We start from the raw sequence: 27,101 nt of genomic DNA, 5'->3' as shown, positions 1-27,101 counted from the left end.
GAATTCCACAAGCCTCATAAATATTTCAGCAGAGATCAGCAACAAGCAGTAATGATTTTGCTTTAATCAACCACTTTGTTTCCCTTTCTAATTGTTAACAAAGAAACCATGATCACAGGAACTCTGTTCACAGGTATCCAATGGTAATAACTAAAAATTACTGAGCATCTAAATTATGGCCTTGGCAATTCGATCTTCAGATTCTTTTGGAATCATTTTGCAAAACAGAGAAAAAAAATTCAAACCTTCAATTTTTGCAGCTGCATAAAAGATGCATTACAAATGCTAAAACCTAAAATGAAACTTCACAAAAGATTTTTCATTAGAGGAACGATATTATGTTTTTATGATATTAGTTTTTCAATTGTTTTATTATCATCTTATTTTGGACATTATACATTTCAACTACCGAGGAAAGAAAATGCTGACACAAGTATTTTGAATGTTTCAGCTAGTTTATCCGGAGACAATAATGATAGATTGTATTTATGCTGTTGGTTTATTGCAGGAAAAGGGGGTTTCAAGGTGTCTTGTAACTGCAATAGGTAAAAATCAAAATTAAACTAACAAACTAGATTTTAGGAAGGATGATGTACAGCTTTGATGTTAGTGTCATATAAATGCAAGTTGTTTTAAAGAGGCTTCTAAATGAGGCATGAAAGGTGGAGAGGTTTAGTGAGGAAATTGCAGGACATAAACTCCAAACAGCTAATGGCTATTTAAGAGTAAGACGAGGAATTTTAAAAATTGAAGAACACAGACTTCTCAGAGGCTTGCAATGTAATTCATTTAGAGACAGAGGTCAGGTAAGAGATCTTAAATATGAGAATCAGAATTACCAATTTCTTGTGTTAAAGTGCTGTCTTGGTCAATGAGTCTATATGCTGAACAGATTTTTAGAATGAACTGAAATTAACAGAGCATAAAAATGGAAGTTTGACTTGGAGAGTGTTGACATTTTCATGCTTGGAAGTTGTCAGGCTCCAACCTGCACTTGGACCCAGACCTGTTCTTGTTCAAATAGACATATGGTCAAGAAAGCACATCAGTGAGTCTATTTCCTCAGAAGGCTAAGGAATTTCAACATACCCTCAATGACCTTCACCAAACTTTACACATGCACTATAGACAGCATCCTATCCAGATGCATCATGGCTTAGAGCCAATGGCTCTGCTCAAGGCTACAAAATAAATTGTAGAGAGCTGTGGACACAGCTCAGTCTATTTCCAAAACCAGCCTTCTCTTTATGGACTTCAAAAATCCTGCTGTGAAAACAACCCATGTAATCAAAGACCCCTTCCCTCCTGGTTGTTCTGTCTTCTCCCCCCTTCCATTGGACAGAAGATACAAAAGTTTACTGAGTGGGAGTGGTGGAGAGACCAGGGAATGTCTGTGATAGGATGCAGACTTAAGCTGCTAAAGTAACAATTGGCTAGAAGCAAAGACCTAAACTTTCCATTTGTGGAAAGTGGAAGCAAAAAGCTAGTTACCTTAAATTACTGAATTTAATATTGCGTTCTGATGGCTGCAATATGCCAATATAGATGATAAGGAGCTGTTCCTTGAGCTGGTACAAGGAAAAGTATGGGAGTGATAAAAAGAGTGCAGAAGAGATTCTCCAGGATGATGCGCGAAATGGAGGACTGTAGTTATAGCAAAAGATAGGAAAAGCTAGATTTATTCTCACTAATATTTAGGAGGCTGAGGGTGACCTTATAGGGACATAAAATATGAGGACACAGATTTAAGGTGAGCGAGGAGAAACTTCGAGGAGGTATCAGTAGATACTTGACATCACTGGGGATATCACTGCTAGCACCAGGTTAGTGTATGTTTGAAGATCTCAAATTAACATTTTCCATCACGTTTTATTGGACTACATTGAGGAAGTATTCCTTTTCATTGCCAAGGGAGGTGGAGTCTAATTGAGCCATTGAACTGCTAACTCATGCTGACTCAGCAGATGGCAATCAATCAATCCTGGGCTTGGCCGATTTTCTCATGCTACCTTTACAATCAGTCTTAACAACAATGGAGCTGTGCCTAATCTTGGTGAATGTCATTTGCAGCAACCAACTACAGTCGGCCCTCCTGATCTGCGAATTCCGCATGCGTGAATTCAACCAACCGCGAATCGCGAAAACCCGGAAGTGCTCTTCCAGCACTTATTGTTCGAGCATGTACAGACTTTATTTTCTTGTCATTATTCCCTAAACAATGCAGTATAACAACTATTTTACACAGCATTTACATTGTATTAGGTATTATAAGTAATCTAGAGATGATTTAAAGTATACGGGAGGATGTGCGTGGGTTATTGTGGATCGGGATCGGAAAAAAATCGTAAGTTCTCTTATTAAGTTGGAACAGGTACATCCGGTATTATTTAACGTCAGTTAGTCAAAGGTTTATCTTAGTATATATTATATATTTTACCTTTCTATGCTTATAAAACACTTAAGAACATATGTTTCAGCGCTGGGCTCAGGAACTTCTTCCCAAGTTCGATCCAGTAACAGATCGCTCCCGAGTGCACTCTCCACCGTGTTGGGTTGATGTGGAGGATCAGAAACCCAAAACCTAATAATTAAACCTCTGCGTTGCTTAGTAATAATTGTAGCTTTCATCGGGGCACAGCCTTTCACATTTTATCCTTTAAAATTGTTCCGATCGTTGACCGACGTAGCCTAACGCTTTTCCAATGACCGATGGCATTTCACCTCTTTCCGATCACTTTATTATTTCCACTTTATTTTCAATTGTTATTGTGATTATTTTTGTGAACAGAAAAACTGCAGATTCAGATCTCTGCCGCTGGGTCCTAATGTCCACTGCACTGGGACAGGTTAAATAAGGTCTGGGGATCCGCTGGGTCCTAAGGTCCACTGATTGAGACAGGTTGAATAAGGGACTTGAGCATCCGCAAATTTTGGTATTCGCGAGGGGTCCCGGAACCAATCCCTCGCGGATAAGGAGGGCTGACTGTAATGCCATCTAACACATGGTCAGCCTACTTAACCAAATATTCAAAATCTACATAGCCAATCAACTAGCCAATTTCAAACACACCCCACTTCAGGGATACGTCTGCTGTGGTATCCAGTTAGTCACTTTCTCAACATTCTCAATAAATTTCTCTTTCAAGGGTCCATGGGATCTTTCAATGTCTTTGTAAATGACTGAAAAAATGCTAAATCACTCGACTTTTCTTTGGAGTCAGTGGAATAACACAACACTGTAATTTGTTTAGTTTGGATTTAATGTCTTCTTTGAACAATTACATCTTTTATAAATTTCACATCAGAAATATGTTTTCACAAACCACAATAAATACAGACACTTTCAAAGGGAAAGAAGAAATCTTATGGGTTTAATATAACCCACAGATTATATTTGCACATATGGTGACATTCTTTCACATGAGAATTTTTGCCCACCAGAACATACATGTTCCGGACCAGCATACTTTAATATCATAATTTTGCTTGTGCTTTATTTACTGAATTAACACCAGTCACAAAGATCCCATAGTGGGAAAGTGAGTAAAGGCACCCCATCATTAAGGACCCCCACCAGGACATACCCTTTTCTCAGTACCACCATCAGAAAGGAAGCAAAGGAGCCTGAAAAGACAGACTCAACACTTATATTTAAAAAATATATTTCTTACTGTAATTTACAGTATATTTTAAGTACTGTATTGCACTATAATGCTGCTGCAAAACAACAATTTTCATGACATATGTCAGTGATAAAAAACCTGATTCTGATTCTGTAACACAGGAAAGATACTGCTTTTATCAATTCTTTGTCATTATTGCTAGTTGATCTTTGTAGGATTGTAGATGGATTGTCACAGAGGTTTTATTGCTCTGTAATTTGGCAAGAGTGGAGGGGGCGGAGAGGTGGAAGAAATAAATTCAACCAATATTCTCTTCATTGATCAATACCAAATGACTGGGGTAGTTTGCTGAGAGTGAGGTCTTACTCTGTGAGCTCTTCAGGACAAGCTCTTTGACTGCTGCATATCCCTGGGGTTAGAGGATTTAAAATATTTATGAAAAGTGCCCAGCATCATCAGCACTTGTTAGAAGGAGATAGAAATGGCAGAGCAGTTACAAGTCCCTTACACATAACATAGTGTAGCAGGTTTAGCTGTTGAAACTAGGCAAGATGCTTTTTCAATCTGTGGGGCTCCTGCTGTCTTGTGATATTGTGCATCAGGAATGCATGGTTTTATTAACGTGTTTGTCAGAGGAAATTTACCAAATGACCTGAATGTGGCAATACTTATCAATTTACATTGAATGTGGGTGGATGGATGAAAGTTGAGACCTCAGCACTGATCTCCATTGCCACTGGGGAAAAAAAGAGCCATTTATGTCTATGCTACTTTTTTCCTAGCCAACCAATCTTCTCCCAACACTATATCCAACCTCCTACATGATGAGCTATTCATTTAGCCATAACACTTGAAGCTCTCTTGATACCCAGGTATAGTACATCCACTATTATCCCTTTATTTACTTTCCTTTGTTATCTAGAAAAGCAATCTGTGTTGTGTGTTTAATATTTAGAAATATGGAAAACCTACAGCACAATACAGGCCCTGCAGCCCACAAATCTGTGCCCTCTCGTGCTAGCCATTTCAGCCTTGGGAAAAAGCCCCTGACTATCCACATGATTAATGATATTACAGTAATATTTGAGTAATCTTGTAAATATGTTGTTGATTAAGCAGTCTTTGTTTAAATAATTCATTATGGGTAATATATATAAATACATGATTGCATACGTCTTCACTACCACATGATAGGTGCGCACCTTGCTTAAAGTAAACCCAAAGTTAGATCCACATTTAGGACTCCCATGTCTTCCTTAAAATTAGTTTAATATTTTGAAGTTACAAAACATAACATTGGTGACAAGGTGTTTTTAAAATGAATCTGAGACAACAATCGATCTGTTAAAGTGCAGTGAGACAGTTGAACTAAAAAAAGTGACTAAAAGTGCAGCCCAACACATGCAGAGAGGCACAGTACAGCACAGGTTCTTTGGAAGGGAAGAGACAATTGAGTTTTTAAAATAAAGCAAATAAGCAGAAAACTGTGCTCAGTTCTGGTCACCTCACTACAGGAAGGACGTGGAAACCATAGAAAGGGTGCAGAGGAGATTTACAAGGATGTTGCCTGGATTGGGGAGCATGCCTTATGAGAATAGGTTGAGTGAACTTAGCCTTTTCTCTTTGGAGTGACGGAGGATGAGAGGTGACCTGATAGAGGTGTATAAGATGATGAGAGGCATTGATCGTGTGGATTGTCAGAGGCTTTTTCCCAAGGGTGAAATGGCTAGCACAAGAGGGCACAGTTATAAGGTACTTGGAAGTAGGTAAAGAGGAGATGTCAGGGGTAAGTATTTTACGCAGAGAGTGGTGAGTGTGTGGAATTGGCTGCCGGCGACATTGGTGGAGGCGGACACGATAGGGTCTTTTAAGATGTTCCTGGATAGGTACGTGGAGCTTAGTAAAATAGAGGGCTATGGGTAACCCTAGGTAATTTCTAAGGTAAGGACTTGTTCGGCACAACTTTGTGGGCCAAAGAGTCTGTGTTGTGCTGTAGGATTTCTATGTTTCTAAAATGGAAGAATTTACAGGTTCATAAAGAGAAAGGAAGGATTCGTGAGTTTATAAAGAGCAAGTGCAGGGTGATAATAATCAGAAATGGCTGGTTACATTGGAAAGATTGATGAATTTCATTACGCAATGGGCGATTAGCTCATGTATACTGAGCTATTGGAACAGTATTTCAAAGCAAATGAAATAACCAATGTGAAATGAAAGGGTTAAAGGCATTCAGTTTACTTTGAAGTTTGACTGCTCCAACCAAATCATCATAAATTAGTTTTGCTGATATTGTCAAAGTAATGCAGGAATATTTCGAACCAAAACCATTGTTGACTGCAGAATACTTTAGGTTTTATAAGTGGAATCAAAAAGAAGGGGAGTCCATTTCAGCATATTGATTGCCTGAGCATTGTCAGTTCAGTAACGGGCTTAATGACGCACTGAGAGATTGTTTAGTTTGTGGAATCTTAAAATAAAGCATTCAAAAACATCTCCTAGCTGAAGCACAACTTACATTCAAAAGAGTAGTTGAAATCACTGTTTCAACGGAAACCACAGACAGATGCAACTGAGTTGCAGTCAGGAATGAAAGTGGGCATGAACAAAATAGTAGTATCTAAACAGAAACCAGCCTGGTGAAACAAATTATGTCACCATTGTGGCAGAGGCTCATATACAACAAACAAATGCAGATTTAAAAGTGAAACTTGCAGAAAATGCAACCAACTGGGACACCTACAAAGAGTATGTCGGGCAGACAAAACTAAATGGACTGCTCAGGGAAGAGAAAAAGATAAAAAATGAAATTCCATTTTCAAAAAGAGCACTAATTTGTACGCTGCTAATGAGAACTCTGATGATGAGATTGACACAGGGCTATGTAGCCTTAAGATTTACAGTGTGAAAGTTAGCAAAAGGCAAGCAATATGGCATGTGAAAGCAGATAAAAAGACCAAAGCTCAGCTGGCTGAATGAAAGGCCAAAAGGATTTGTCATATGATGTTGTGAAGGAGGAAACCATGAAGAGAGGTCAGATTGTAAAGGGAGCAATAGAAGGATTAATAAGAGAATACTCTAGTGAGTTAAATGCACCTTCCCAAGATCAAGATGCACAAGCATGAAGAAAAAGGAAGAAGAAAGGTGTTCAGAGCTGTCAGTACTTCTTCTTGTAGTCTCTGAGTCAACTCCTACAACCCAGACCTGAGATTGTTTTCACAGCCACAAGTTTCACCTGCCTAGCAGCGTGACCCCCCTTGTCAGGAAGGAAGTTATCCCACAAAAGTAGGAAAGCCTCCTCAGTGATTAAATCTTTCGCCCTGAATGGACAATTTTAAATTTACAATGCTGTGAATGTCTGTCTATAGTAATTGTATTATATAGTACACTCTGTATATAGCTGAGATGCATTCTATTGAGTTGTTCTATTGAGTTATAGCTTAGCAGGGAGAAGAGTTGTGTATTTAATATTTCATTAGTATTTGAGTAATCTTGTAAATATGCCATTGATTAAGTTTTCTTTGTTCATTTAAATAATTCATTACAGGTTTTATGTATAAATATGTCAATTGTATAAGTCATCTCATTACCTTGTGGTACGTGTGTGTTTCACTTAAAGTAAGTCTGAAGTTAGACCTGCATTTCTGATTCCCACATCTTCCTTTGAATAAGCCTAATGTTTTGAAGTTACACAACATAACAACCTGCTCTTGCCAGCCCCACTTGTTTGGTTCTGAACAAGCTCTGCTTACTCTTCATTTGTTGGGACTGGTGGAGAGGACTTTAGCTTATGCTACTTCTGCAAAGAACTCCAATAAATTGATTAAATATGATTTCCCATTCACATTCGCTTTGCCCAACTGCCATGAATTTTTTGAAGTGATTTGTGAAAACACTTTTTAAGTCAAATTTTTTTAATAACATAGTGTATACTAAGCTAATTAGCCTCTGGTTTTCTGCTCTCTGCTTCCCTATCTTTTTGACTAAATTTGTTTTTTTTTCCAAACTACTGGAACCGTCTCTGAATCTAGGGAAATCTGGAAAATTAAAATTAATGCTTGCTCATCTCATTAGTCACTACCTCTGAGACCCTAGAAGGAACAGCTACAGCTCAAATACTTGGCTCAGCAGCAGCGCCTTGGTGATTCCAGCCAGCAACCATAGAGCCAATCATGAGTATAAGTCAACTCTTCGCATCTTAGACCATGTTTGGAGGGAAACAATGACTGTATGATTTACTCAAGTTGTGGAGATGCTTCTGCAGATAAACAGTCCATCTAATATCTGGAATGATATTTGCACTGCTCGGAGAAATCCCAAATGATCAACTATTTAAAGAGAGTTAACCATATATGTCAATATTTAACAAGGCAGCATTTGAACAAAAGAAAAGCATTTCCCCTGAATTCTCAGCTTTATCCATGGAAGCGTGTTAAATAAAGAGCCTCAGAAATGGTGTTATTGCTGACTCTGAGGTCAGCAATAAAGAAGCAGATGGCTATGCAGGAGCAGTTATTCAGCTGAACTGATGGTGTTGAACTTGAGATTATATCAGAGCTGGTATGTTTTACGTCTGCCCTCCTGCAATGTAAACATAGATTGGACCTTGATTTAATGTCTCATTTGAAAGGCAATTATCATGAATGTGAATATTGTGTGATATAGCTTTAGTTTGTAAGCGCACATTTTCTCAGAAGATTGTGTAAATAGGGCTTTGGAAGATTTGTTGAACACATTCTATAAGCACTGAAAATTTAATGAGCTGAACGGCCTATTCCAGTTTCTTAAATTCTTAATCAAAACTGCTCACATACTGGCATCTAGCTGGAGAAGTAGTATCATGTGCATTAATGTAACACCCATCTGTGTAAATACTTCTGTGATTCAATGAAGAAATATGCTGTTAACTATCTTTCTGCTTGTTTCAATTTCTATTTTTTGCCTATTGATTAATGCTTTAAGACTGGATGTTCCCATGGTAAATGCATGATCCAATTTAATAACTTAAGTAGGGAATCAGGAGAGCTCTGTACCACATGGAAACCAGTTTGCCCTCCACAGACTCTGTCTACATTTCAGTAAAGCTACAGCATATCAAAACCCCACCCAGTCTGGACATTCTCTCTTCTTCCCTCTCCTATCTGACAGAAGGTATCAAAGCCTGCAAGCATGCACCAACAGGCTCAAGAACAACTTTTATTCCACTGGTACATGACTATTGAATAGTTTCCTAGTATGATGAAGTGGCAATAAAATAAACCAGCAAATTATAGGCTGGTGAATCTTACATCAGTGGTGGAGAAATTATTAGGGATAGGATCTATTCTACTTACATCTGGAAAATCATAGACTTATTAGTGATAGTCACCATGGCTTTGTGCAGTGGAGGTCATGTTTTAGAAACTTGATTGAGATTTTTGAGAAGGTGATGTAGGCGATGCAGTGGATGTTGACTTTAGTAAGCCTTTCAGTTAGGGATCTCATGGCAGATGGGAACTTGATACATTAGATTCAAAATTGAACCGGCTGTATAAGACAGAGGCTGGTGATGAAGGGGTGTTATTCTGACTGGAGGACTGTGACCAGTCTTTTATGTAGAGAGGAATCTTGGAGTGCAAGTACATAGTTCCCAGAAAGTGGTGACACAAGTAGACAGGGTGGTAAAAAGGATGTATAACAGCCTTGCCTTTGTTGGTTGGAATGTTGCACATAAGATTTACAAGTCATATTGCAGCTGTGTGAAACTTTAGTTAGCTCACATTTGGTGTACTGTGTGCCATTCTGGTGCCTGTATTAAAGTCAAGGCTCCTTATGGTTGTTATAGCTTGTGTGGTAGTGGGGATAAGTTCCCACTACCTATTAAATTTTCCCAATGGTATGTGTCTCAAATAGCCTCTGACAACCAAGCCTAGCTCCTGGCCTTCACCTGTGGCTTAGCTACTAAGCCCAGTGGAATCTTTTCGACTGACAGCATGAGGGACAATGGTGGGTTATTAAAACCAGTCGCTTTGGGGAGATGAGGCTCGTCAGCGACGATTGGCTGCTCATCTAGGAGAATTAAAACTCTGATCTCAAACCTCCACTGCCTTGGGGCTATACCCACTCATAGGGAAGGCTTCAGGAGTAAACCCCAAGGAAAAATCTGGAGCAGGAGTCCCTAAGGCAGTCCTACATTGAGTTCAACGATGACAGGCAACTTCTGTAACACTGCTGATGCCAATCTGCATCTGCCAATCTTTTAGATTCACCAGCAGTGTGGAGAGGGGGAACCTGCTACAAAGGTATCTGCTTGATTTCCACAGCCCTGGGTTATGTACTGGCTAGTGTATCATGTAGACAGCTAGGCTGCAACAGCCATAGCCGACCACAACCAAAGGAGGGCCTCATTAAAGTCGAAGTGAATTTATTATTGAAGTACATATACATCACATATGGTGATGAGGAGGAGTACAGGACCAAGATAGATCAGAGTGGTATTCTAGCAACAACCTGGTACTCAATGTCAATAAGACCAAGGGATTGATTGCGGACCTCATGAAAGGGAAGTTGAGGGAACACACACCAGACCTCATCGAGGGATCATCGAGGGCCTAGTCCTGGGCCCAACGTATTGATGCAATTACAAAGTGGCTATATATCTTTAGGAATTTGAGGAGAATTGGTACGTCACCAAAACCTCTTGCAAATTTCTACAAGTGTACCATAGAAAGCATTCCAACTGGTTGCATCATCATCTGGTACAGAGGGATCACTGCATAGGATCAGAAAAAGCTGTAGAAAGTTGAAAACTCAGCTAGATCCATCATGGGCACTATAACACCTTCAAAAAGCAGTGCCTCAAAAAGGTGGCATCCATCATTAAGGACCCCCAACACCTAGGGTATGCGCTGTTCCCAAGAAGGAGGTACAGAAGACTGGAGATACACATTCAAAGGCAACTGCTTGATTTCCATATTGCATATTTCAACATTTCAGCTTCTTCCCCTCTACCATCAGATTTCTGAATGGCTAATGAACCCATGAACACTACTTCACTATCTTTTTCCCTCTCTTTTTACAGCACTTATTTAATTTATTTTTTATACATACTTCTTATTGTAATTTATAGTTTTTATTATTACGGATTTCAATGTACTGCTGCCTTAAAACAACAGATTTCATGATATATGCTAGTGATATTAAATCTGATTTGAAAACTTGAAATTCATTTTCTTTGCAGGCATTTACAGGAAAATAAAGAAATACAATAAAATTTAGACAATAAGACCATAAGATATAGGAGCATAATTAGACCATTTGGCCCATCCAGTCTGCTTCACCATTTCATCATGGCTGATCCGTTTTTCCTCTCAGCTCCAATCTTCTGCCTTTTTGCCATAACTCTTCGTGCCCTGACTAATTGAAAGTCTATCAACCTCTGCCTTGAATATACCCAACGACCTGACCTCATCAACCACCTGTGGCAACAAATTCCACAGATTCATCACTCTGTGGCTAAAGAAAATCCTCCTCACCTCTGTTCTAAATGGTTGCCCCTCTATTCTGAGGCTGTGTCTTCTGGTCTTAGACTCCCCCCATCTTAGAAAACATCTTCTCCACATCCACTCTACTGAGGCTTATCAACATTCAATAGGTTTTAGTGAAGTTCCCCCTTATTCTTCTGAATTCCAGTGAGTAGAGACCCAGAGCTATCAAACGCTCCTCATATGACAGGCCTTTTAACCTCAGAATTATTTTGTGAATCTCCTTTGAACCCTCTCCAATGCCAACACATAAGGAGCCCAAAATTGCTCACAATGGCCAAAACGACAGGTGTGCTTATTGACATTTTTAATCTCCCCCTCTCCCAGAGTAAAGTGCCTGCCTGCTTCAAATTGGCCACCATTGTCCTGTACCAAAAAAGACCAAGGTAACATGCCTAAACAACTGGCATCCTGTTGCACTCACCTCAATAATAAGCAAATGTTTTGAGAGACTGGTCAAGGACTACATCTGCAGCATGCTACCACCCAAACTGGACCCCCTACAATTTGCTTACCGACACAACCAATCGACAGATGACGCAATAACCACTGCTCTACACACCGTCCTTGCACATCTGGAGAAGAAGGATGCCTATGTGAGAATGTTGTTCCTGAACTACAGTTCAGCACTCAACACCATAATTCCATCCAGGCTCAACAGGAAGCTCAGAGACCTCGGCCTTGACCCTGCCTTGTGCAGCTGGATTCTGGACTTCCTGTCAGATCACCAGCAGGTGGCTAGAGCGGGCTCCCTCACCTCCACTCTTCTGACTCTCAATACAGGAGTCTGTTAGGGCTGTGTACTGTCCCCTCCTTTACTCCCTGTATACCCATGACTGTGTCGTCACCCATAACTCTAATCTGCTAATTAAGTTTGCATATGACACTACATTGATTGGCCTAATCTCAAACAATAACGAGGTGGCCTACAGGGATGAAATCATCTCCCTGACACAGTGGTGTAAAGAAAACAGCCTCTCCCTCAATGTCATAAACAGTAAAGGCGTTGGTTGTGGATTACAGGAGGAAAGGAGATGGGTTTACCCCTATTGACATCAATGGATCTGGGGTTGAGAGGGTAAACAGCTTTAAGCTCCTTGGCATCCACATCACTGAGGACCTCACATGGTCTGTACACACCAGCTGTGTGATGAAAAAGGCACAATAGCGCCTCTTGAGGATGTTTGGTATGGGCCCCCAAATCCTAAGAACTTTCTACAGGGGCACTAATGAGAGTGTCCTGGCTGCATCAATACCTCGTATGGGAACTATACTTCCCTCAATTGCAGGACTCTGCAGAGAGCCCAGCGCATCTGTAGTTGTGAACTTCCCATGATTCAGGACATTTACAAAGACAGATGTGGTAAAAGGGCCCAAAGGATCACTGGGGACCCAAGTCATCCCAACCACAATCTATTCCAGCTGCTACCATCTGGGAAACAGTACCGCAACATAAAAGCCAGGACCAACAGGCCTCAGGACAGTTTCTACCACCAGGCCATCAGACTGATTAACTCATGCTGATTTGAGTGTATTTCTATGTTACATTGACTGTTCTATTTATTATAAATTACTATGATTGCAAATTGTGCATTTAGGCGGAGACGTAAAGATATTTACTCATGTATGTGAAGGAAGTAAGAAATAAAGTCAATTCAATTCAACAATACTCCAAATGAGGCCTCACCAGTGCTTTATAAATCCTCAACATTTCATCCTTGCTTTTATATTTTAGTCCTCTCGAAATGAATGTTAACATTGTATTTGCCTTCCTCACCACTGACTCCTGCAAATTAAGGAATCCTGCACAAGGACACTCAAGTCCCTTTGCGGCCCAGTTTTTTGAATTTTCTCTCCATTTAGAAAATAGTCCACACTTTTATTTCTTCTACCAAAGAGCATGACCATATACTTCCATCTGCCACTTCTTTGCCCATTCTCCTAATCTGTCTAAGTCCTTCTGCAGCCTCTTTGTTTCCTCAAAACTACCTGCTCCTCTACTTGTCTCAGTATTGTTCGCAAACTTGGCCTCAAAGCACCTATGGAAAAGAGTAAACAGTTGATGTTTCAGGCTGAGACCCTTCATCAGGACTAGAAAGAAAGTGAAGAAATCAGATTAAGAAGGTGGGGGGGGGGGGGGGGGGGTGGAAGGAGGAAGAGTACCAGGTTGTAGGTGGTGAGATCAGGAGAGGGTGAAGTAAAGAGCTGAGGTTAATTTATGAAAGAGATAAAGGGCTGGAGGAGGGCATCCTATAGAAGAAGATAGAAGAGCACAGAAGGAAGGGGAGAAGGAGGAGCACCAGAAGGAGGTGATGGGCAGGTAAGGAGATAAGGTCAAACTAGGAAGAGGGAATGGTGAATTTGAGGGTAGGGGGGATCACTGTAAATTACAGAAATCGATGTTTGTGGCATCAGGTAGGCTATGTCCGCATTGTGGCGGTAGAGGAGGCCATGGACTGACATGTTGGAATGGGAGTGGGAAATATAATTGAAATGGGTAGCTACCGGGAGATTCTGCATTTTCTGCCCGATGGAGCGCAGATGCTCAGTGAAGCGGTCTCCCAATCTATGTCGGGTCTCACCTATATACAGGAGGCCACACTGGAAGCATTGCCCCTCTCCTTCACCATTTCCATTCCTGTTTCCCTCTCTCACCTTATCTCCTTACCTGCCCATCACCTTGCTCTGCTACTCCTCCTCCCTCCCTTCCTTCCATGGTCTTCTACCCTCTCCTATCAGATTCCCCTTCTTCAGCCCTTTATCTCTTTCACCAATCAACTTCTCAGGTCTAAACTTCTCTTCCTCCCCCTCTCTCAGTTTCACCTATCACCTATCTCCTTGTACTTCTTCCTCCCTCCCCCACCTTCTTACTCTGACTTCCCTTTCTTTCCAGTCTTGATGAAGAGTCTTGGCCTGCAACGGTGATTGCTTGTACTTTTCCATAGATGCTGCCTGGCCTACTGAGTTCCTCCAGCATCTTGTGTGTTGCTTTGGTTTTCCAGCATCTGCAGATTTTCTCATCATTTGGAATTCCATCATCTACAAATCATCGATATATAACATAAAAAGAAGCAGTCCTAACACAGACCCCTGTGGAACACCACTAGTCACTGGCAGCCAACCAGAAAAGGCTCCCTTTATTCACAATCTTTGTCTCCTGCTGATGAGCCAATATTCTATCCATGCTAGTATCCTTCCTGTAATACCATGGTCTCCTAACTTGTTAAACAGCCTCATGTGTGGCACCTTGTCAAAGGCCTTTTGAAAATCCAAGTACACAACATCCACTGATTCTCCTTTGACTATACTGTTTGTTATTTCTTCAAAGAATTGCAACAGATTTGTCACTCAAAATTTTCCCTTAAGGAAACCATGCTGATGATGGCCCATTTTATCATGTGCCTCCAAGTACCCTGAAACCACACCCTTCCCAACCACTGAGGTACAAACTAACCAGCCTATAATTTCCCTTCTTGAAGAGTGGAGATGGGATTAGTTAAATGGCATAGTTGGCACACACCTTGTGGGCTGAAGAGCCTAATCCTGTGATGTAATGTTCTGTGTCCTAATTAAAACTTCAGCCACTCAGATAATCCAAGATAAATCAAAATTTTGCCACAACAAACACTGTGACTTAGTAGAAACAGTTAAATATTATTGCATAGGAAGAATGCAGCATTCTACAAGGGGATTTTTTGTTGCATCTTGACAGTCTATTAAGAGGAAAGTGCATAAATAATTTCTAGCCGAATTCCATAATATTCAATCACTTTTATTAGTCACAAAGATAAAATGTTAATGCAAGGCCTCACCCGCCACTCAGGCAGACATAGAGGCTCAAAAGAAGAGCAGAGGAAGTCTGCTTAACACATGGCTAACAGCATTAAAGTACATTATCTGGTCACTGTCTCATTGCTACTGGTGACAGCCTGTGCTGGCTGTGTCTGCCTTACAATAGTGACTTCATCACTAAAGTACTTTACTGGCTGTGAAGTGCTTCGAGGTTACGAAAAGAACAAGTAGGAGACATTTCAGTAATAGCAACATGCACTTATAGGTGTCTTTCAATGTAGCAAAAAGTCCCAAGGGGCTTCACAGATGCATCATCAAACAAATTTTAACACAGGGCACACAGAGATATATTGAGACAGATGAACAAATGTTAGTTAAGGCGGTAGATTTCAAAGAGGAAAGAAAGATAGAGGGATGTGGGATCTCAAGGTTACTGACCAAAATAAGGAAATGTGAGGCTGAACCACGTGACCCGTTTTTCAATCAGACTGCCCAAGTACAAAGAATGAGGAAACTGCCTCATTTTTAACTGTAAGTATCACTGCCAATGTTTAGTCAAAGTAAATTTATTATCAAAGTACGTATATGTAACCATTTATTACCTTGACATCCATCTTCTTTATAGGCATTTACAGAAGAATAAAGAACTACAACAAAATTTATGAAAAAATACAAACATAAACAAAGACTGACAAAGAACTGATGTGTAAAGGAAGACAAATTGTGTAAATAAAAAATAAATAGTACCAAGAACAAGAGTTGTAGAGTTCTTGAAAGTGAATCTGTAGACGGATGACTTTTGGCAGGGCTTGAATGTCATCAACTCGAACAAAGTAAAATCAAGCAACATCAATGACAGGTGAATAGAATAACCGAAAGAGATGGGGGAGATCTTAAATGGATTTTTTTGCATCTGTATTTACTCGGATGATGAACACAAGAGTCCACAGAAGTCTATAGAAGCATCAGTGAAGTTATGGACCCTATATAGGTTACAGAAGAGGAAGTGTTGACTATCTTGAGGTAAATTAGGGTGAATAAATCCCCAGGACATGACAAGGTGTTCCCTCGGATCCTATGGGAGACTAGTGTAGAAATTGCAGGGGCCCTAGCAGAGATATTTGAAATATCCTTAGCCATGGATGAGGTGCCAGAGGATTGGAGGAGAGCTAATGTTGTTCTGTTGTTTAAAAAAGGCTCTAAAAATAAGCCAGGGAATTATAGGCTGGTGAGCCTGACATCAGTAGTGGGAAGGTTATTGGAAGATATTCTAAGGGACTAGATATATAAGTATTTGGACAGACAGGACTGATTAGCGATAGTCAACATGGCTTTGGATGTGGTAGGTTGTGTCTAATCAATCTAATAGAGTTTTTAGAGGAAGTTACAAGGAAAGTTGATGAAGGCAAGGCAGTGGATGTTGTCTACTTAGCAAGGTCCTACATCAGAGGTTCAGTTGCATGACATTCAAGAAGAGGCAGTAAATTGAATTAGACATTGGCTTTGTGGGAGTAGCCACAGGGTGATAGTACATGTCTGCCTCTTTGACTGGAGGCCTGTGATTACAAGAGTGCTGCAGGGATTGGTGCTGGGTTTGTTATATCAACAACCTAGATGACAACTAGATCAGCAAATTTGCGAATGATACCAAGATAAGGGGTGTAGAGGACAGCAAGGAAGACTATCAAAAGTTGCAGTGGGATCTGGACCAGTTGGAAAAATGACAGATAGAATTTCTTGCAGACAAATGTGATGTGCTGCACTTTGGGAGGGCAAACTAGGTAGTACTTGCACGGTGAATGGTTGGGCACTGAAGAGTGCGTTAGAACAGAGGGATCTGGGAATACACATCCACATTTGTTGAAAGTGGTGTCACGGGTCGATATGGTTGTAAAGAAAGCTTTTGGCACATTGGCCTTCATAAATCCAAGTACTGAGTACAGGAGTTGGGACGTTATGTTGAATTTGTATAAGACGCTGGTGAGGCATAATTTGGAATATTGGGTGCAGTTTTGGTCACCTACTTACAGGAAAGATGTCAATGAGATTGAAAGAGTGTAGAGAAAAAATTACAAGGATGTTACCAGGATTTGAGGACCTGAGTTATAGGAATAGGTTGAATAGATTAGGAATGAGGGGAGATTATCAAGCATCATCCATAAATTTGTTATATTGCTACTTTTAATATAGCTGTCATGCATCTGAGTTGCACTTTTGTACTGCTGAACATTGCTTGTACTGGCTGGTTACTTGATTTTATTTATTGTCTATTTATTTTATTTGTTGTTTTATTGCATTGAGTACGAGAGTTGCAAACTCATTTTCGTTGTATTGGTGCATGACAAATTGTACTATGCAATGACAATAAAGATATTTCAAATTTCAAATTGAGATTTGACAGAGACATACAAAATTATTAGGGATATAGATAGAGTAAATACAAGCAGGCTTTTTCCACTGAGGTTGGGTGGTACTACTACTAGCAGTGAAGGGTTAAGGGTGAAAGATGAAAAGTTTAAAGGGAATATGAGGGGAAACTTCTTCACATAGAGGGTCGTGAGAGTGTGGAATTGAGCTGCCAGCACTAGTGGTGCATCTGAGCCTGATTTCAACTTTTGAGAATAATTTGAATAGGTACATGGATGGAGCGTGCATAGAGGGCTATTATCTAGGTGCAGGTCAATAGGACTAGGCAGAATAATTGTTTTGCATGAACTAGATGGGTCAAAGGGCCTGTTTTTAGCTGTCATGTTCTACGACTCTATAGTCAACTTGAGATGTAACAAATGAGTAGGAGATGACCGAAGAGAGAAACATATGACATTCAATGTCCTTTTATTAGATGTATTTTCCATTATTTTTTGCAGACAGAATGATGAGTTGGGGTCCTTGTTTTACCAAATTATAGAAAAAACAGATCCAACATAAAATATAAACATGAGAAAATCTCCAGATTCTGGAGGTCCAAGCAACACACTCAAAATGCTGGAGGAACTCAGTAGGCCAGACAGAATCTATGGAAAAGAGTATAGTTGACATTTGGGTAACCTCCAACCTGATAGCATGAACATTGATTTCCTTTTTCCTCTCTCACCTTATCTCCTTGCCTGCCCATTGCCTCTCTCTGGTGCTCTCCCCCTTTTTTCTTTCGTCCATGGCCTTTTGACATCTTCTATTAGATTGGCCCTTCTCCAGCCTTGTATGTCTTTCACCAATCAACTTCTCAGCTCTTGACTTTACCTCTCACACTCCCAGTTTCACCTATCACCTTGTGTTTCTCCCTCTCCTCTCCATCTTTTAACTTCACTCAGCTTTTTTTCTCCAGTCCTGCCGAAGGGTTTCGGCCTAAAAACGTCAACTGTATTCTTTTCTATCGATGTTGCCTGGCCTGGTGAGCTCCTCCAGCATTTTGTGTGTGTTGCTCCAACATAAAATATTTCACAATTATATTCTTTCAGCATTTTTCTTCCCTCAGAGGAATCTACAACTAGTTGAATAAATTTCTAAATCCATCACATGAAAAAATACATTGCTTCTCCACTTATTCTAAGAAACACAGGTAATGCCTTCCTACAGTCTGCCCTCCCTCTTTCCTTTCATTCTCAATCACCAACTCTAATGTAGAACCCTAGCAACATGGAGATGACATTAAAAGATGGGTGTAAAATAACAGGTGAGGGTGCAAGTGGGAACAAAAAACCAGCCTATTTCCTGGTATCACACACAAAATGCTGGAGGAACTCAGCAGACCAGGCATGACACTACTCCCCAAAAAAAGTGCACGCTAACATCAAATTACTTTGGTGTAAAAAGGGAAAAATTATGTTTTATCAACCCGACTTCAAAAAGAAATAAGGCTCTTGCCAAGCGCATATTAATTTGTTTTGCAAGCACGTAGTTGAATGAAAGTGTCTTCACAAACTATAGTCTAACTATTTAAGTGCCAAGGGTGCTGAAGCATCTAAATCTTTTCTTGAAGCAGCTCTGTTGAGTGGCACTTACTGGAGCAAATAGATGTGAGTGTGCTCTAATCTGGGAAGTCAGTCCATAGTCGAAAAGAATTGGATAAAATTAATTTGCTAAGATCTAATACCGTAGATTCCGGATTTTAAGCCGCTACTTTTTTCCCACATTTTGAACAGCTTTGAACTTTGCGGCCTTTAATCCAGAGCGGCTAATACATGATTTTTTTTCATGCCGCCTCGTAAACATTTTGCCTCATAACAGTAGACCAATAAAATTGATGAGTAGTTCACAGAGGTCCAATGAAATTGTACGATAAATCAAGCGCACTTTCACAATTAAATTATTGTAAATCAGTCATTTGTACTCACCCTCATCAACATGGAAAACACTCGAAGAAAAGCATTGTGCTGCCTTATGGCAGTTATTTAGTTTATAATATTTTCGCTTAGTAATTCATTTTCTAGTTAAAGTTAGAAGAGTTTTAACTATATTTGTTTTCTGTACTACATCGCGGGATGCTATGACGTCACACCCGGTTTCGCGGTGTCTTGTGGGAAAACGCCGGTTTGCGATAAACGGAAAGGAGGGGGGAGCGCATTACGCGAGCGGCTTTGGATCTGAGCGAACGCTGCTTTTAAGTTAAAGGCGATCAATAACTTTTCCTGGTAGGCTGCAGTATATATATTTTTTACCAGTCGTTAGGAGATATTGGAATGTTGTTCAGTAAAGAAGTATACGCAACGTATATTTAAAAGTAGCCGCGTTACGGGCATGGTTCGAAAAAAAGCATTTGCAATATGTATTTGTTTTTGTTACCATATGGATTTAATTAAAAGTTAAAAAATCCTCACGTGTAATATCTTTCTGTGTAAATATCTCATATTACAACGTGGGACACCTGCGGCCTAAAATCCGGTGCAGCCTAAAATCCGGTGTGGCCTTTACAATTAAAAAATTGATTTTATTTCTAAAATTAGAGCCAGCGGCTTTTAATCAGGTGCGCTCTGTAGTCCGGAATCTACGGTAAGTTATTTAACTCCAGGCAGATAGAATGATAAAGACTATTATTACCATATAGGGAATGGGCATGTGGTAGTGTAGCAGTTAGTGCAATTACTTTACAGTGTCTGTGATCACTGATCAGGGTTTGATTCATGCTGCTGTCTGTAAGTACAGTTTCTATATTCTTCCTGTAGCTGTGTGGGTTTCCTCCGGGTACTCCAGTTTCCTCCCAAATTCCAATGATGTATGGATTAGTGTTAGTAAGTTATGGACATGCCATGTTGGTGATGGAAGCATGGCAACACTTGTAGGCTGCTCCCAGGACTTCCTTGGACGGTGTTGGCCATTGATGCAAAGCTGCACATTTCACTATATGTTTTGATGTACATGTGACAAATAAAGCTAATCATTATCTTTAAAGGTACAATCACAGAAGAGAAATGCATAGGATTTGTATTTTTATCCTTCTGGAGATGCAGCTTCTCATTAGGATCTGATGTGCAACACCATCCTGACTAAGAACGGATGAGATTTGTCAGATCAGACCAAGATAAGAGAGTTAAATTTTCAGCATTTGAAGTATTCTCTACAATTTTTTTGTTTTTGTTTTTGCTCTTTGCTCAAGAATCGAATTTAAAGTCTTGGTTATCTTTCAATTCCCAATTTTGATGAAAGGTCACACCCATAACATTTTTTTTCTTTACAGATGCTAATAGGCCTGCTGAGAACTTAAAGTAATTTCTCTTTTCATCTGTGCTGGGAGTGACAGCAAGCCCCAGGCTAGAGCTTCTGACCTTCCCAATTAGGCCTTGGCTGCAGTTCCTTAAATGACACTCAGAACTATTTTATGGTATAATTTTCTCCAAAATGATAAGGATAATGCAGGCTGTGGATCCATAATTTACTGAATCTGTCAACAACTTCTACACAGGCACCTTTCTAGGATTAATCTCAGGTCTAAATCGACTAGTTGGATTTACTGAGTTGTTGGGATATCAGTCACATAAACCAGCATACCGAATGCTAGAGTAGACAAAAACTCTCTTCTCCGCAAATGTTTCTCTGTAATATAATCTCCCCACATTCCCCTCAACTCCATCTAGTTTCTATCATCTATCTACATAATTTACAGTGTCACAACTTTGCAACATTGTATGGGTGGAAATCAAAGTATTTAGAAGAAACCCTGATGGTCACGTAAACTCCACGCAAACAGCAGCCAAGCTTATGATGCAGCAGTTCCACTTGCTACCTGCCTGCTACTTTTACTGCCCAGTGCTTGGTAATGAAGGACTGACTATCTGTGTGACTGAGAATAGTCATGTTTAGCTCTGCACCCCCTTATTTTGATTTGCATTCTTTGCACATAACTGAAGTCTTTTATCTCTGGTAACTTGGCAGATCTCCACTATACCCTTTATAAAGGTTTTTCCTTCTTTTCTATTTGGTCAGCTAACATCAAATTTGTGATGTAGCACTGTACTCGTTCCAAATAAAAAAAAACTCCCGAACAGACCTCAGTTGGAAACATGGCTTTTTGTCAAGTTTGACCATATAACTGCAATGGGAAGACATGGAAAGACTTAGAGAAGCAAGCAAACAGAGAAGCTGACAACTGATGAGAAATGGTGGAAAAAAATATCAGTGCAGAAACGGAAAACTCGGTGCAGAATTTTTGTAAGTTCCATAGTAGACAAAGCTTGGCATTAAAACCATTCTAAATGTATTTAATAAAGACTGAATGTTTTAGATAAAATGGGACAATTTTCCTGGCTCTTCTGAAGGGAGCAATTGCCATTCAGCCATGCCAATAGCTCTGAAGTATGTCTGAGACTTTAAGAGGATCAAATAGTTTTGCATCGTTGGCACTCTGATCCCACATTCTGAAGGACCAGAGATCTCATTCATTTCAATGGGTCTCTTGATCTGTGGATTTGGAGACAATCTGGAAAGTAGTTTTTTAAAATTTTGCTCCACAAACAAGGCAATCTTAGCATCTGTAACATATGAAAGGTGAAAGTGCATGAAGTAAGGAGTTAAATTGGTAAAAATGTTAAACCCAAACTTAACCCGAATATGATCATTTGCCATTTGCTGTGTTGAGCTAATGAGATGGGTCAGTAATTCTAATAATTAAATTTGGTTCTGTTCTCCAGTTTTAGGAGCTTTTGAATCACCCCAGGGCTCATGAAGAAATGAAGAAGCTGCTGGTTGCCATGGGCACAGAATTTACAGCAATCCTTGTGTATCTGGAGGAACAGGGTGACCAGTCAAACAATCACACAATGACAAAGATGACTAAAAATCTTTGCAATTCTTGTGCTGTTATAAGAGCACCAGAGATGGATATCAACAGTTAAACAGCTGATGAATTTGGAGCATCATTGCTACATTTCTATGATATATTTTATTGAAGCAGCTCAATACTATTTGTACTTTTCCACAGGATGCTAATCCCCTCTTACGTAACATACAATTTCTTTCAGAGAACAAATTGTAACTTCCTTTTATTTTTGGAGAGAAATACAATGACCTAAAACAGACATTATCATCACATCGTCAATTCATATTTTGACTATCTTTTTCTGAAAAATCTGCTTTTTCTTTGTATTCCCTTAGAATTGTTTCAAGGTGAACTGAGATACTCAAAGGTCAAATAATATGTTGGTGAGATTGTTACTCCACCACACCTAAATTTAAAGACAGTAGGTGAAGTGATGTTTATTGCCTTAAAATAATAGTAACAAAACACCAAATTTATCACTTTTGACCACTGAATGCTTTGAATTCAGATATAGTACCAAAATAATAGTGAAACACTTTAATAGCAAACCTGTTGTGATCATGATTCTTAACATCTAACGTAGCATCTTGTATAAATCAAAAACTGCACGTGACAGAGATCCGAAACCAAAACTGAAGATGTTGGAATCACTCAGGACAAGTAAAGACATAGCACTTCATATCAAAGATCCTTTTCCATAACCAGGAGAAACACTAACTTATTTTCCCTCTTTCCTAGTTTTGATGAAAGGTCTTGCACCTGAACATTAAACAAGTATACTGCCCTGCTAAGTCTTTACAGCATTTTCTGTTGAATTAGTCTTTGAAGTGTGTTGACCATTGTAACTTATGATCTGAAATCAATATTTACTTTCCACATATAACAACTTTTCTTAGATGTGGTATCCTTTCCATATTTCTACAATATCTCATAGATCTCAAGCTACAAATCAGACACATGCATGAGCTACAAAGTTCCTTGCCTACAACATTTCAAACAACACCCCCATTTTAGATAATAAGAGGACTAAAAGACATAGGAGCAGATTTTGGCCATTTTGACCTTCGTGTTTGCTCCACCATTCAATCATGGCTGTTTTTTGTCCTCAAATTTGATTAGTAAGGGGGTTATGGGCTACCCCTCCCCATAATCCATAACTCCCTTACTAATCAAGTACCTATCAATATTTGCCTTAAATACACCCAATGGGCTGGCTTCCACATCCTTTTGACAATGAATTTCACAAATTCACCACTGTCTGCCTAAAGGAATTCCTCCTCATCTCTATTCTAAAGGAATGTCTCTTTATTCTGAATCTGTGCCCTCAAATTTTCGACTGTACTACTAATGGAAACATCCACGATATGTCCCTTCTATCCAGTTCTTTTATTGTTTGGTTGGTTTCAATGAAATTCCTCTCATTCTTCTCAACTCCAGCGAGTCCAGGTCCAGAAATATGAAACGCTCCTCATGCATTAAGCTTTTCATTCTCAGGATCATGCTTTAGAACTTCCTCTGGATACTTTCCAGGTCATCATATCTTTTATTACAGGGGTCCCCAACCTTTTTTGCACCGCGGACTGGTTTAATATTGACAATATTCTTGTGGACTGGCCAACGGAGGTGATCAAGTAGGGTTGCTAACTTTCTCACTCCCAAATAAGGGACAAAAGTAGCAGTCAAATACGGGACACTTGTGTTTACCCCGAGAAAGACTACCATGACCATGAAGCCTTCCGCGGGCACCTGTGTGCACATGCGTGACGTGTGCATACATGATGTGCGCATGCGTGTACATTCTGATTTTTTTTCTCTACAAATCAGTTTTGCCTTAATCTTCCCAATTCTGTTAAGTGAAACTACACTGTACATACATTATTTCTACTTTACATAGGCTGTGTATTTATCAGATCATTCCTGCTTTTACTATATGTTAGTGTTATTTTAGGTTTTATGTGCTATTTGGTATGATTTGGTAGGTTACTTCAAGTTCAACAGTGCGTGACAGGGAATGAGGAAAGATGCAGCTGACTCATATTGTTTCATATCGCCAAATCACATTGTTTCCTCGCGGCCCGGTAGCACATGCTTTGCGGCCTGGTGGTTGGGGACCACTGTTTTATTAGATATGTTGCCCAAAATTGCTTACAATATTCCAAGTGCAGTCTGACCAACTCCATATAAATCTTCAATAGTACATTCTTATCCTCTCGAAATGAATTCCAACATTGCATTTGACTTCCTTACTACCAACTCAATCTTCAAGTTACCTGTTTAAAAAAACAGCTAGAATAGGTTTGAAAAGTGGGCGAGGAAGTGGCAGGTGGAAAGCAGCATAGAGAATTGTGGGGTTATGGACTCTGTGTGAAAGAATAAAGATGTAGACTTTTTTTAAATTCCTGAACTTTTTCCCCACTTAGAAAATAGCCTACACCTTTATTCTTTCACAGAGTGCATAACCCCACACCTCCCTATGATATATTCCATCGGCCACTTCTTTACCAAACTTTCCTAATCTATCCAAGTTCTTCTGCAGACTCCCTACCTCAGCAACATTACCTGCCTTTTACCTAACTTTTTATTGTGTGCAAATTTGGCCACAAAGCTGTCAGTTCCTTCATCCAGGTCATTAGCATATAAAGTAAAAAGTTGGCTCAACACTGACTCCTGTGGAACCCCAATATTCATCAACAGCTATTTGATTTCTGCCAGTCACCTAATCTTTTATCCATGCTAGTAACTTGCACGCAAGGCTATTTAGCAGTCTCATGTGCAGCACCTTGTTAAAAGCCTTCTGAGAATTGAAGTAAATAATGTCTATTGACTCTCCTTTATTGATCCTGCTTGTTACCTCCTTAAAGAGTTCTAATAGATTTCTCAGGCAATGCCTCCCCTAAACGAAACTGTGCTGGCTTTCTCCAAACAAAACCACATGGATGTAGCACCAAGTATTCCAAAATATCATTCTTAATAATGGACTCTAAAATCTTCCCAACCATTGAGTTCCGGCCAACTGGCATATAATTTCTGTTACTTTTCACTCTCTCCCTTCTTAAACAGATGTGTTACATTTGTGAATTTTAAATCCCCAAGGACTTCCCCTGACTCCAGTGATTCTTAAAAAATCACTACTAATGCCTCCATAATCTCTACAGCTATCTCTTTCAGAATTCGGGGGTTTAGAGCATTGGGTCCAGTTGATTTGTCCACTTTCAGACCTCTCAGCTTTGAATTTCTCCTTACTAGAGACCACCTCTGACCCCTGACATTTTCTTCTATCATTTCTTCAATGTGCTGGTCCCCTAAGAGGTGGCAGCTCCCTGAAGCTAATTTAATTGTCAAAGCTAATATTTTAATGGCAGGCATTCTAGCCACATGGAAACCATGTCTTCATCTCCTTCACTGAGATGTTGAGGGAACATTACAACAGCTTTACAATTACTCTACGACCAGCACAACCGACTTGGTGCTGGGGAGTCATTCTGACTCAGTTACACAGAGCCCCATAAACTTCTGACTGAGAAAAGGTGCCCTGAAGTAGCTCATATTGGAATTAATAATATGAAAGGTTTATTTTATTAATTAGCACTTATGCTTCTCTATATTGAACTTTGAGCCAGAAATTATGGGATTAAGCATCACACCAATGATTTGAACACAAATTTGACAATCTAATGAAATACTGAGGAGATGCTACATTTTCATGGATATTGCCTTTTGGATGAGATGTTAAACTGGATAAGCAGAGGCCAAAATTAAACCCCAAAGAAAAACACCAACAGAACCGATTATTATACACTGGCTTACAATGCTTCAGTGCAGGGCCTGAATACTCAACACTCACCTTGCAGGCCATGACTATGCTTGTCTTCTTTGGATTATGCATCAAAGAAAATTCATTAACTCCGCAGGCTTAAGTTACAAACACATGCATTTATTTAGGAACTGTCTTCTTGACCTCAGAGCCTCCAGGTTTCGGTTGGTGACAATAAAATTGTAAATTCTCATGCTAATTTTGAATTGGATGGGGTCAAGCGTCCAATCCTATACCCAAAAATTACTAACTAGTTGGCTGTAAAGCATCTTGGCACACTTTGAAGTTGTGATAGATGATAGAAATACATACTCTTTCTTTTGTTCTTGGGGAAGTATATTTGTTAAAGAGGAGGATGAATGATGGCCACTTGGATAAACTGAAACAGACTCCATGTGCAAGTGAGAGGCAGGAATATAGAGATATATCAATCTTAAACAAACAATCAAGAAGAAATGGAGCTAAATGATAGCTGACTGTCTCAATGCAAATCTAGCTGACTCAGTGAATCGCACAGAGCCTGGGTGCATGCGTAAATATTGTTATGCTCCAATACCACAACAATCAGATAAGATGGCACTCCCATAAAACGTTTACAACGCAAGAGGAACACAGGGTGTCAAAAATTCTTTTGATTACCTTGATATCTCTATCATTATCTCTAATCAACTGCCTCCTCTCATCTTCAAATCTTGCCACAGCTTCTTGAAGCTGCCTCTCTGCAGCCAGCTGCTCTCGACTGCTCTCTTCCCGCAAGGATGTAATCGTACCTTGAAGTTCAACTATAGTCTGCAAAGAAAACAATAGCTGAAAGACTTGGTTGCTTAAACATTACTATTTTCCTTTGGCCTGGAAAAGCTTTGAAGCATGATAATAGATGTGAAAACATTTGAAACTATTTATCAGCTGCCAAATGCAGGGAAATTTCAAATTTTCTCAGGATCTTTAATTGTCATGGAATTTTGTTGAGGAGCAACAGATAAAAACAAACATGCTCCCACACTTACTCTTTTTTGTGGTGTTCCTTAGGTTAACAGGTATAGTTTATGAAGTTGTCCCAGATGTCCCTACAGGTGTATAAAATAACCCTATACTTTCAC

At 39.6% G+C, this 27,101-nt stretch overlaps 1 protein-coding gene across 2 annotated transcripts in view; it reads right to left on the bottom strand.

The window, feature by feature from the left end:
• Positions 1 to 27,101, bottom strand: part of cep112 (centrosomal protein 112) — a 531,702-nt gene that overhangs the window by 53,292 nt on the left and 451,309 nt on the right. Inside the window, exon 23 of one of the 2 annotated variants that reach the window (XM_073026401.1) lies at positions 26,641 to 26,790. The exons of the other annotated variant lie outside the window; for it this stretch is intronic. Within the exon in view, the coding sequence (XP_072882502.1) occupies positions 26,641 to 26,790 (150 nt within the window). The remainder of the gene's footprint in view (positions 1 to 26,640; positions 26,791 to 27,101) is intronic. 2 annotated transcript variants of the gene reach the window in all.

The sequence above is a fragment of the Hemitrygon akajei genome, chromosome 22, assembly GCF_048418815.1.
Source record: "Hemitrygon akajei chromosome 22, sHemAka1.3, whole genome shotgun sequence".
Taxonomy (NCBI): Eukaryota; Metazoa; Chordata; class Chondrichthyes; order Myliobatiformes; family Dasyatidae; genus Hemitrygon; species Hemitrygon akajei.
Note: the sequence above shows the minus strand (reverse complement) of the source record. Positions and strands in the feature narration are given on the sequence as shown.